At 45.5% G+C, this 12,466-nt stretch overlaps 1 protein-coding gene across 1 annotated transcript in view; it reads left to right on the top strand.

Moving 5' to 3' along the window:
- The window catches only part of NIBAN1 (niban apoptosis regulator 1), a 143,132-nt gene extending 133,186 nt beyond the window's left edge, over nt 1-9,946 (top strand). Inside the window, exons 13-14 of the mRNA XM_046682378.1 lie at nt 3,621-3,732; nt 5,422-9,946. Coding sequence (XP_046538334.1) covers nt 3,621-3,732; nt 5,422-6,569 — 1,260 coding nt within the window. The 3' untranslated portion in view covers nt 6,570-9,946. The remainder of the gene's footprint in view (nt 1-3,620; nt 3,733-5,421) is intronic.
- Nucleotides 9,947-12,466: the final 2,520 nt, after the last annotated feature.

Here is a 12,466-nt window from a genome sequence, read left to right as displayed (position 1 = left end):
TCTCTCTTGGCCTACATTTGATCTTCTAGAAAATGGACAAAATCCTAGAAAATCTTTCTTAAGTTTGAGAAGACTAGAGTGATCCAGTTAACATTTGATGAATGCTTACCTCGTGCTAGGACTGTGTTAAACACTTTGTATGGATTATCTCAGTGGTTCTCATGACAACCCTGTTAGAGGGTGCTATTTCTATCTTCCTGTACAAATGAGGAAATCTGATGGGTTAAGTAATTGGGCCCAAAGCCACAGAGCTGGTAACCACCCGCTCACACTCGCTGATAACACGGTATGTGCTCAGCAAAGGGTACATTCTACTCCTGGTGCTACTTCGACATTTCAGAAATGATCTTGGAGCAAGTGATAAGGAGGTTTTTAGAATTTAAAAAGGGCTTTTTGGCAGCTTAGTGAGCCTCTAAGCCTCAGAACATTAAAATCCTTGACAGAGTTATTTTACTGTGGAAATTTCTTCGGTCATTTTTATGTATGTCTGTAAATGCTGTTTTTCTTCAAAGGAGCATCAACATATCTAGTACCTGGCATTTATTTTGGGGGGTATATATCTTTCATGGAAAAGGATTTGATGGAGCCAGGCGAGTAAAGAATCTGTCCATATGAAGGTCCCTAGGCCATATGTGGATGGAAAAGTTCATCTATCCAGGGGATGACTCAGTCTACCCCTGAATATGTCTGCACACAGACATTCTGATTAGGGCATTTTTCTTTTTCAATCCCAAAGGCAGTTTGGGGGCCTTGGAGCCACCTCCTCTCAGAAGAGGAGACGATGAGGAAAGTCCCCCTTCTCAACTGCTCCCCTCTTTCTAAGCATCAATAGAGCTATACCAATCTGTAAGAGGCTCTTGTGATTTTCAATCAAGAGACTGGTTTCAGAGGGCCAGCCTGGTGGCCCAGTGGTTAAGTTTGCACATTTCCACTTTGGCAGCCCGGCATTCGTCAGTTTGGATCCCGGGTGCAGACGTGGCACAGCTCATCAAGCCATGCTGTGGCAGGCATCCCACATATAAAGTAGAGGAAGATGGGCATGCATGTTAGCTCCGGGCCAGTCTTCCTCAGCAAAAAAAAAAAAAGAGGAGGATTGGCAGCAGATGTTAGCTCAGGGCTGATCTTCCTCAAAAAAAAAAAAAGAGAGAGAGACTGATTTCAAAAGAATCTGTGACTGGGAGTTTTCGGTAAAGACAGGTATTCTATCAGTGTCAAGAGATTTTTAAAAATCTGGATTTACAGAACGTATAAACTATGGGAGTATCTGCTTCAGAGAAGCATTCTTTATTTGACAAAAGTGTGTTTCCTTTGGTTCTTTAAGTCACAGCTTCCTAGGTCTGTGGGGTCAACCCAAGCTGCACATTAGAATTGCCCGGAGAGCTTTAAAACAAATCTGATTCCCCAAGACCCACTCTCGGGGATTCCAATTTAATTACTCCAGGGAATTAAACATACCCAGTTCAATCAATTCAATATGGAAGACTGTTTGTAAAGTTGGACACATTGCAACAGTATAAACATCCCCAGAAATTATTCCTTTGCACAGAATTATTTAACTGGTTGAAATGTTAAAGTTCTACTGTTTATTTATTCAGCAAACATGTATTAAATATGTATCAAATATGATCCAGGCGCTGGGCCAGGCCAGCATCCCTGCTGTCCTGGAGTTCACAGCCTAGAGCTGTGGCAGGCACACAGTATGCCGTGTGATGAGAACAGCAGTTGCCTTACATGGAAGAGCAATGGCCGGAGTTCCGAGGAGGCCGCCCAACTCTGCTTATGGGGCCAGAGAGGACTTCCCAGAGTCCTGCTTTTGCCCAGTCCTGAGGGATGAAGAACAGTCAGAGGAGTAAGGAGTGGGAGACCACATGGGGAGACGAAAGGTAGTTGCAGATGTAAGCCCGGGCCCCTCATTTTGCAGAGGAAGAGAGAGACGAAGAGCAGTGCTGTGGCTTGCCCAGGGTCCCACAGCTGGTCCAGGGCGGTGTCCAGTCTCCTGGGCAGTGCTCTTTCCATCCAGTACTCATCTATGGGTCAGTTCTTGTCTCACAGACCCTCTCGAGGCCATGGAAGCTCATCTCTCTTCAACCCTTTGGCTTCCCCTAGGATGGGTATAAAGTGACCCCATTATTGCCCGCTGGATCTGGTCCTGGGCCACAGACCCCCCAAGTCCTAGCGCTGAGAGTTATCTGAATGTGGTGGCTTCTGATGGCCTGCTGTAAATCCTCCTTCCAGCCAAAGGCATCAAATCCCGCTGCTACGTCCCCAGGTCACTGAAAGCCAGGTGTGGTGTGGGGAGCCCGCCTCCAGCACCATGAGGTGCAAGGCTCACTGAGTTAATCCCTGGGACATTTTGATCTCTGCCCTGTCCTCATGCTGATAACAGGCAAACCATTTGGAAACTCTTGGAAAGCAGGGGGCATTAAAGGATTTTGCATCATGCCTGGGCTGTCTTGGGGGAATCAAGAACTCCCAGGGCCAGGTGGAGGGGAAGAGGAGAATGTTCCTGAAAAGTCCTTGACTAGAGATTCCCCATATCTGAGAAGGGGTCCCATTCTAATAGAGTTAAACATACATCTCCTCCAGGACCCGGCAATCTCACTTCTAGGTGTGTACCCAAGATAAATAAGTCCTTAAATCCACAAAAACATGCACAAGAAGGTCCATAGCAGTTATCTTCATAGCAATCAAAAAAAGAAAAAAATCTCAACATCTATCAACAGGTTATGGAGAAACAATTTTAGTTTGCTCATATCATGAATGCCTTTTATCAGTAAAAAAAAAGAACAAGCTACTGATACATGGGGCAACATGGATGAATCTCAAAAACAAATGCAAAAGAATGTATGATTCCATTTATATAAAGTGCAATAAGAAGAAAAACTAGTTTATTGTGATAAATATCAGTTCAGTGCTTATTTCTTGGAGGATGTTGACTGGAAAAGAACATAGAGGTGATGGAAATGTTCTCTGTCTAGGTCTGGGTTATGGTTTCATAGGTGTATTTACATATTTTAAATCATTGAGCTGTACTTTTAAAATGTGTACATTTTACTGTGTGTAACTTATACCTTGGTAAATAAGGGGGCTGGCCCCGTGGCATGGTGGTTAAGTTTGCATGCTCCACTTTGGTGGCCTGGAGTTCACAGGTTCGGATCCCAGGCACAGACCTAGCACTGCTCGTCAAGCCATGCTGTGGTGGCATCCCACATAAAATAGTGGAAGATTGGCACAGATGTTAGCCCAGTGACAATCTTCCTCAAGCAAAAAGGGGAAGATTGGCAACAGGTGTTAGCTCAGCGCCAATCTTCCTCACCGAAAAAAAAAAAAAAAGGAAGAAGAAAACATTTTGGTTATGATGAAAAAAAGAGAGGGCCCCAAACTCACTGACAAGGCTTTGAGATGCTGGGAATCTCTGGTGTCCACTTCCTTGAAGTACACAGGTGGTGTGCCCAGTGCAAAGGATGGTGGCTGGGGAAATGACAGAACAACCAATGGCAGAGTGCCACAAACTCCAAGCAAGGAGGGGATCCAGGGTGGGACTGGCCCTTTCCACATCTCCTCTATGAACTGGCATCTCATGCTTTGACCTCTGTGTCTTCTTATCTCTCGCTCTCCAGGAGCTTCAGAAATATGAGCAGTTCATCTTTGCAGATCATACCAATATGATCCACGTTGAAAATGTCTATGAGGAGATTTTACATCAGATCCTCCTTGATGAAACTCTGAAAGGTAAGGAAGATTTGTCCAGTGCTAGAGAGAACTCTAGATAGAGGGGAGCACCCTGAAGTGGGACCCAGTAAGTCAGACAGGTTTTATCAACAGGAATGAAAGGTGAAGAGGAGGGGAGACAGAGAGGAAAGGGACGGATACTAACTTTAAGCGTTCATGATTTGGCACACACTGTGCTGGCCCATTTAGACGTTATTTCTCTTTCAATACAAATAAGAACTCTGTGAGATGGGAATGTTAAGCTTCGTTTTTCAGATGAGAAAACTAAGATCTTGAGAGATCAAACCGAGGGTGTCTCATGAACAGCTGTCTTCCTCCAGCTGTTCCAGACAGAACAAAGGAAAGAGGGCTCTTCCAAGCCACAGGCCCACAACCCCTCCCAGAGCTGAGAGGAGGTAACTCCAGTGGCAGGGCCTACCAGCTGCTCTCTCAGCACATTCCTCACCTCCTCTCAGCTGTACAGAAAAAGACACAGGGCGATGACACAGGATTCTGTGAGCCTTGTTCGGACTCTGGCACCCCGTGTCCTGTGGAATCAGGCCATGCTTGAGATAGGAGTGTGGCTAGGAAAATTTTGATAGAAATATGCTGGAGGGGGCCATCCATGGAAGTGGAGGCCTGGAAAGTCTCTGGTCTCCATGGGGAAGGTATTGAGTATCACAAAAACTCCTCCACAAAGAAAACTGGCCAGGCACAAGCCCCAGATCACAGTAGCTGATCTCAGGAGATCCAATGAGATAAGGAATGTCAAGATGTCAGTGTAGTTTCTGCACAAAGGCAGGGCTCAGTCAAAGCCACTGCCAGTCTACCACGCACCTTTGGGTGAATTAGAAAGAGGCTCCTCTAGACACTTGACTGCTCTCTGTCCAAAAATTACCATGGCATCCTGATTTTGTTAGAGCAGGACATTCTCCTGCTGGCGCCTGGGAAGTTACTATGCTGAATGCACAAATCTAGGCTGTCTCTGATGGGAATGGCGCCCCCCTGGCTGTAATATGTTGGGCACTGTACAACCTACACGGCCTTAAGTGGAGCCCGCTGGTCCAGAGTGTCAGCTGTTGTTATTATCATTATTCTTAGTCCTCTCGAGGCCTCCGAGACTGAGCCGGATGTACATAGATCTTCATTTTGGACACTACAGGTCCACACGGCTGCCCCTGCATGCTCAGTACTGGGTATCGATTACACATTGAGGACTGTACTGTAAGAAAAAGCAGGGAGCTATAAGCCTGGCCCTGCCCTTGAAGAGTTTCAGTCGGAGTGGACAAACTGGAACCACACACATTAGCAGCTAATAAAATGTGATGGGGGCCTCCAGGAGTGATGCACATGATACTGTCATAGACTGTGAGCTCGTTGAAAGCAAAGGCTGTAGTTTATTCCTCTTTGGATTCCCAGAGCCTGTCCCGTAGCTCATGCCCAGTAAATGTTTGCTATATGAATAAGTGAATGAGCAAAGGAAGGAATGAATGAACACTACAGAGGTCCAGAGTTTGGAAGGAGTTTGCAGGCTTCCGTCACCAGGGAAGGCTACCAGGAAGAGCGTAGATGTAAGCTGGAACTTGAAATTGAGAAATCTGGATAGCCAGGAAAGCTGAGAGGGGAGTTCGGCTTCTGGATGAAATCAGAAAATGCAGGGTGGCCAGGGCAGAGTGTTAATGGCATGTTTTGTTTTCTGGTATCTCTCAGTGATAAAGGAAGCTGCTATCCTGAAGAAACACAACTTATTTGAAGACAACATGGCCTTGCCCAGTGAGAGCGTGTCCAGCTTAACTGATCTAAAAACCCCCGTGGGGTCAAACCAGGCCAGCCCTGCCCGGAGAGCCTCGGCCATTCTGCCAGGAGGTCCAGATAGTGAGACACCAAGTAATGAAGTGTTCCAGGAGTCAGGGGAAAAGAAGCAGCCAGAAGTCCCTGGTCTATTGGCCAAAGAAGAAAGCCTCTCTTTGCCTGTGCCCAGTCCTCCCCCAAGTGGGGACCAGCAGGTCATTGTTTCAAGCCTGGATGACCCTGCGGTGAATCTTGTGGCTGCAGAGGACACAGCAGGAGCCCTGGGCACACATTCATCGGGACTGGAGTTTGGAGGGACTCCTGAGGACAAAGAAACCACCCATGAAAAGCCAGAATCCACCCCTGCCTCATGCTCCTTAAAGGAGCTCAGGAATTTGTTGACCGTGACCGTTGAAGTCCCAGTGGAGTCTGCCGCCCTCGTGACTGAAAAGGATACAAATCAAGAGACTCTTGTTCCCCAAGAAATCAGAAAAGAGGGAGAAACAACTCAAACCTACACAGAGGCCAATCAAGCAGCTGCCTCCAGTCAGAACAGCTGTGAGGAAAGTGAAGTCACGGGGAGGGAGGCCCAGGCTCCCACTCCAGAGGCCGAGGCCGGTGGCGTGGAGTTGCAGGGATTTCCAGAGGCTCAGCCAGCCTGCGGGGGCCTCAGCAAGGGTGCCAGCAGCCCTGGCCCCACAGAGGAGCCAACAGAGGCCGGGGAGCCCACTCAGACGGAGCTCCCAGAGACAGCTTCCAGACTGGACGCCCACGAAGGAGGAGGGACCACGTGTGCTGGGGATGGGGAGGCTGAACCCCAAGGAGATTGCATTTTCAGTTCTGATCCCATCAGCCCCAGTGAGAGCCGTCTGTCCACGGAAGAAGAAGCAGTGGGAGAGGAAAGCAGCATGCCCCAGGCTCCTGCCAGCGTGGATGCAGTGGAGGTGAAGCCTGCCCATGTTCATGAGTGTCAGTGGGTGGTTGAGAATCCTCCAAACGTCGATGTCCTAGATTCAGAGAAAGAGGATGTGAACGAGAGTACCCCAGAGCAGCCTTCCGAGGAGTGAAACAACTTGGCAAAAGTATCTTATTAAACAAACTCAGCCAAAGCGTTATAGTTATATATACACTTAGGGGTTGCATGCAGTGTTACCAAAAAAATTTTGTTAAGGACTTCCTTAATTTGTATAATGAAACCAAAGGAAACACACACAGGGCAAACCTTTGTGGAACTGAGCTGTTCTACCGTGAATTATTGCTTTAGCATTTTAATAGGAATTACAAAGGTAATGGAGTGGGGTGAGAGGCAGCCGAGGGTGTCCAAGGGACGCAGTGGTGTTGCAGTGGAGACTGAGAAAACAGAGGACCATGGTTTTCAATACACTCTGCATATTTGCTTCTGATGCACTTGAAGGCTTTTAAATTTTTTGTAAGAATGCAAATGTATACTGTAGATCCAGCTTCACCATCTACTCTACCAACTTCGCTGTCTCTTAAGGACTCAGCATTCATCCACAGCCAGGCTGCAAGGAAGGGTGGGGGTGAACACCAGTGCCCCCTGCTATGTGCAGCCCCAAAGAGCCTGAGAGGTCTCAGGGGAAGTTGAGTGAAAATGGAGGAAGGTCGTTGTCTGTGGGACTGTCTGGGCCTGTTCCTAACTCTGCTATCAATTTCTTTTTAATTAATCTTGTTGATTCTTATTAATTAATCACCTTTTGGGGCAATTCAGATGAGGCAAGAAAATTGCCTTGGCATGTTTAAGCTTGAAAGCCTTCCAAATTAGCCTCAGACTGTGCAGAGAAAGAGCCCAGCTAAATTATGGAGCGCAAAACCTTCCAATTAAATAAACATTATTTGAACAGCTACTCTATGCCACATGCTGTGTTAGGCATAGTAACAAAAAAAAAGCAAAGATAAGGTGCTTTGTCTAGTATAAATTAAAAGGCCCAAGGGAATTTAATCTAGAAGGAAAAAATAGGCCAATTTTCAAACCATGACAGCTTTCCGTCTTTCCATTGAAACAGTCCCGGTTCATTCCCAGAAGGGAATAAAGTTAAATAAATGAGTTAATAAGAAAGAAAGGAAGGAAGGGAGAAAGAAAGAGACGGAGAGAGCGAGAAGCCAAGATATATAGCATTAAGTTCCAAAGATGTTACCAAAAGTGGAAATCATTTGTTCAGTTTTTCAGCAAGTTAATTGGGTCCCTGTTATGTCCTGGGCGCTGGGATACTGTGGTGAAAAAGACTCTGTTCCCTTCTCCCCAAACTTAACGGTTAAATGGAAATAGACAGAAATATATCTTCTGAATGGATCGTGATCTCTAACTGTTAATGTTTAAGGAGGAATGGACTAGTTGCAAAAGATTAAAAAGATGTGTTCTCTTGTCCCTGAGAAAAATACCAGATTATTTTCTAAAAGCTTCCAGGTATTACATCATGAAATTTCCTTCCACAAATTTTAATGTTAGATCCCAACAAACTGTCCTAACAATATGTTTTGGTCATCATCAGCAAATAAGTTTATATCGGTTTTTTAGAGAATTTGTCCCACAGTTTAACCATTTAGCCAGGAATTAAATATCTCCCTTTCCACCTCCCCATAAAGAATTTCTTGGATTTCTAGGTCATAAAGGATGAAAAAATAATCACGATCAGTCTACTCTAATGTGAATTTTTTCAACTTTTCTTCACATGTTTAGATCCTCACGTCTACAAAGAATCTCCTTATAGATGAAGGAAGTAGTGGCCACTCCTGGTCCGTGAAGTACCCAGTGCTCATTCATCTCCTTGCATTTAGCGTGGAATATTGAAATTCTGTTTACTTCCTGTCTCTCCCAGGGGCAGGTCTCTTCAAGGACAGCTACTAGGGTTTAGTCATCATATGTGTTTCCTGCTAGAAACACACAGCCTTGAATAATGGCTCCCTGCCTCTTCAAGTCACTTTAATATCCTAGTGCCTCACAAGGACCCGGCCTGTGTCGCTGCTCAGGAAATGTGAGAACGGAACACCCGCCACACCGCTGTGCTGGGGCTATTTGGGGCTTGTTGTCAGGCAGGGAGACGTTTTTAATTGGGCTTTCTGTCCTTGGGGAGTCTTCCCTTAAATAAAGTCCAAAGTCCAAGCGGCAGACGGCCAGATGGTTGGATGCACTGCCAAGTAAGGCCAGGAGCCACAGGAGCAGTGCCGGGCTGGGGCAAAGCCTGACCTTCTCACCAGGAGAATTGCGGTGAGAGACGAGGTCCCAGCCCAGGCGGAGCCCACGCAGCTTCCCAGCTTCCTCCCTTTGCTCACCTCTGGGCTTCTTGAACCCTTGGAAAGCTAGGAGACTTTTCCAACCATAAAAGAGAGAGAACATTTCACTGCGTTGGATGGATGAACATCAGTGCCCTCCTTTTACCCATCCCGTAGGCCAGAGGGGACCAGGCACTAAGTGGAAGGACGTACTGGAGAACACAAAGAATTCTTCTGTACGTATTTCACCAAAGGCAAGATCACTAGACTAAGGAGGATGATTGCTCCATTTGAAGATGGAACAGGAAACTGAAGTGCATTAAAAACAGTCCTTATTCGTTTTAGCATGCTGACAGAAATAACTGCATATTGCTATGAGTTCGTCTTGCTTTTGATACAGGCTCGTATGTGTTGCTTCAGTGGTTTCCAGGTTGGAGAAAGGTTATCGTGATTTAAATAAACAGCATGAAAAGCTGCTGCATGCTGCTCTGGGGATCTCTTCTATGGGCAAATCCATTAGAAATGCGTAAAACCTCAAGACGTGATTTGTGGCAAAAATTCCATGACCTTAAATGAGTTATGTTACTATTGACTTTTCACAGAGAAAAAACATTTTCCTTGAAAAAAATTAGTTTGTCATTTTTTCCTTTGCAGCATAGAGCAGTGCCTTGCATGGTGCAGAGTAAACTCTATTTTCAAAAAAAGTATTTTGGAGACCACAAGGATAAGATTCCAGTTGGTCCAAAAGCTTTATAAAGAGGCTGAGCTTGAGGAACTGCAGGTGTTTAGGCCCCATCTTCTATATTTTAGTACAGAGTTTCTCAAATCTGGTTCTATAACCCTCCAGATTGGAGCCAGTGATTTCAAAAGGTTTCACAAGTCTCCCAGACAAGTGATTTTATTTCTTTATAAAAAGTGCTAAATGATAGATGCTACATAGCAATTTTAATAGGGGGAAGGGAGGGACATAAATGACTACAACAATCATACAGCTTCACTCAGTAAAAAGTTGGCTACATATGCCTTCTTACTTTGCTATAAACAAATGGGTTCGAGGATCTGCCTTCTGAAATCTACAACTTCAAGAAATAAAAATCTACACCGTGGATTGATTTTTCTGGTCACTATATAAAGCAAATAAACTTAAAACACTTTGTAACCACATATTTACTCTGCAGAGTGCCTATATTCCAATAAAATGTTCATCTTTGAAGAGGTGTCCGGATGTCGTATTTATTTGGAATGGGGCTAGTTTCATCTTTTAAGTAAACATCATACTTGAGCTGGGACGAACAGCCCTCAGAGATGAAAAGATGAGTCACTGTTGCTGCATTACAGAACTTTTGTTTCTCTGTCATCAGGAAGGAATCCACAGGGAAGTCACTTCATGTCAGGTGTAATTCTGCTTTAAAAATGCATACGCTTATTTCTCTAGGAATTGGATTATGTCTATAACACAGAAGGGGGCAATTACTTGTGACACAATTGAACTGCTGTTCAAACAAATGTATTTTCAATGGGTAACGTTGAGCAAAACATTCATTCATTCTATAATTATAAAGAAAACAGGGGGCCAGCCCCGTGGCCAAGTGGTTTAAGTTCGCGTGCTCCACTTTGGAGGTGCAGGGTTTCACCGGCTCGGATCCTGGGCATGGACCCAGCACGGCTCATCAGGCCATGCTGAGGTGGCATCCCACATAGAACAATCAGAAAGACCTACAACTAGAATATACAACTATGTACTGGGGGCTTTGGGGAGAAGAGGAACAAAAAAAGAGAAGAAGATTGGCAACAGATGTTAGCTCAGATGCCAATCCTTATAAAAACAAAAAAGAGGTCAGAGTGGGAGCCAAGTGTCAAAAAGAATCAGCACCTTCTGCCAAGAAACTCATCACCTCCCGGTCTAGGAGATCTGGCTCCATGGAGGCTGTAGGGTGGGGTGGTTACTGTCTAGGTGTCAGACAAAACTTTAAAATCCTGCCCTCACCACTCATTAAAAAAAAAAAGGAAAGAAAACAATATTTACTCACCAATATCCACAGCTGCTCATTCATCCATCCAAAAAATAATGACTGCGTATCTGTTATATGTGGGTGTTCTGTTGGGTACTGGAGAAACAGAGGTGAACATGGTGGACATGATCCCTGACATCAGCAAACTCAAATTCTCACAGTGGACATGGCCAGGGAGAGCCCAGAATGGGTATTTGCCTCCTTGACTGGCATAAGCCTTGTGTATAATCTCAGCCTTAACTCTGTCTACACCTACAGCTTCAGGTAAGAGAAGAAGAAACATTGGAGAAATCAAGTCCAACAGTGATGGGGACACAGTGTGGCATAAACTTCACCGCTCCCTCTCTTCCTTCCATACCAAACTTCTGGTCTGCAAGAATCGTTTCCAGAGCGGCTCCTCCAGAACTTCCATCTAGGGCCAATAATCAGATTGGAATTGGAGGTGAAAGGGTTGATTCGAAACTCCTTTTCATAGTTTTTTCTTAGATTATATGTTTATTTGGTGTGGCTTGGGTGGGACTGATGGAGGCTTGGGAGGAGTCAACTAGAGCTCTTCTCTCATTAGCCATGCTTGGGCCACTCCTACTTGACATAGTCAAAAAGTCTCAACCTTTACCAAGAACATCTGACCCTTCCCTCTCCATCTGGCCAATTTCCACTTTAAGAGTCAGAACGCGTCAAGAAAAATCCCCCATTTGGCCCCCACCCCCAATAACACTTTGCTGATCTCTCACCCTAATTCACTTGCCCACTTCTGGTCATCCTCTCTCGCTCCATGACAGCCATCTACCTTCCCTCTGCCTTTGGGGCAGGGACCCTGCCTTCAATCTTTGTATCTCTAGCAGAGGATAGTTTCTTGTATGTGCTCAATAAACGTTGAATAAAGGAATAAATGTCACTGATCCCAGAAATAGGAGACAGGTGGAGATATAGCTGGTGATTCCCTTGCACACCCTAAAGATCTGTGACACTGGTAACTTTACTCACCCTCAGCCTACTGAGAGAGTTCTGCTTTACTGATGGAACTTGATCATGTGTTTGCACACACCCATCCCTCTGGGAGGGAGTGTCAGTGCCACCTTGCCCCCCAGTCAAGCTAGCTACTATGAACCACCTCCTAGTTTTCAGGACAGTGGCCTCCACTGGATTTTCCTGAGGTCCCTATGACGTCAACAAAGCAAGAAAAACTAAGAAGTTTGTCCTTGAATTGCCTCTAAGTCTGTGAAACACAAGTAAATGCCCAAGAATTAATGGACAGCATCTGCCTTCTGGCAAGCCTTCCTCTTGAGAATGGGCAAGGAGCAGGGGAGAAAACGTAGTCCCTGCTTTTAGGGAACTCCATCCAGTTGGGAAGACTGAGAGGCAAATGGTGGTTCTGCAAGACGAGGAGGAAAGGTTCTGGCTGCACGAGTGGCAACTAAGGACCATACTCTACAAACTACAGGTGTGATTGTTGGACCTAAAAAGCCTGCCCTGTATTCCTCGCCTCTTTTACTTCTTCTCTGTCATGGACAAAATCCAAAGTCCTAAAAAGCTTGCTGATGCCCTGAAGAAATTTTTATCAAGATCTCTTTCTGCCAGCCTCTGCATGCTCTTTCCAGGAATCTTCAGTCCTCCATGGACGCCCTTCCAGACCTTCTGCCGATCTGGTGGTATTTCCCCCGCTCCGGTCTCTACATGAAGGGATGTGCATATGTAGAGGTGAGGGCTCTGTTTGTATT

Source organism: Equus quagga, chromosome 13 (genome assembly GCF_021613505.1).
Source record: "Equus quagga isolate Etosha38 chromosome 13, UCLA_HA_Equagga_1.0, whole genome shotgun sequence".
Classification (NCBI taxonomy): Eukaryota; Metazoa; Chordata; class Mammalia; order Perissodactyla; family Equidae; genus Equus; species Equus quagga.
Note: the sequence above shows the minus strand (reverse complement) of the source record. Positions and strands in the feature narration are given on the sequence as shown.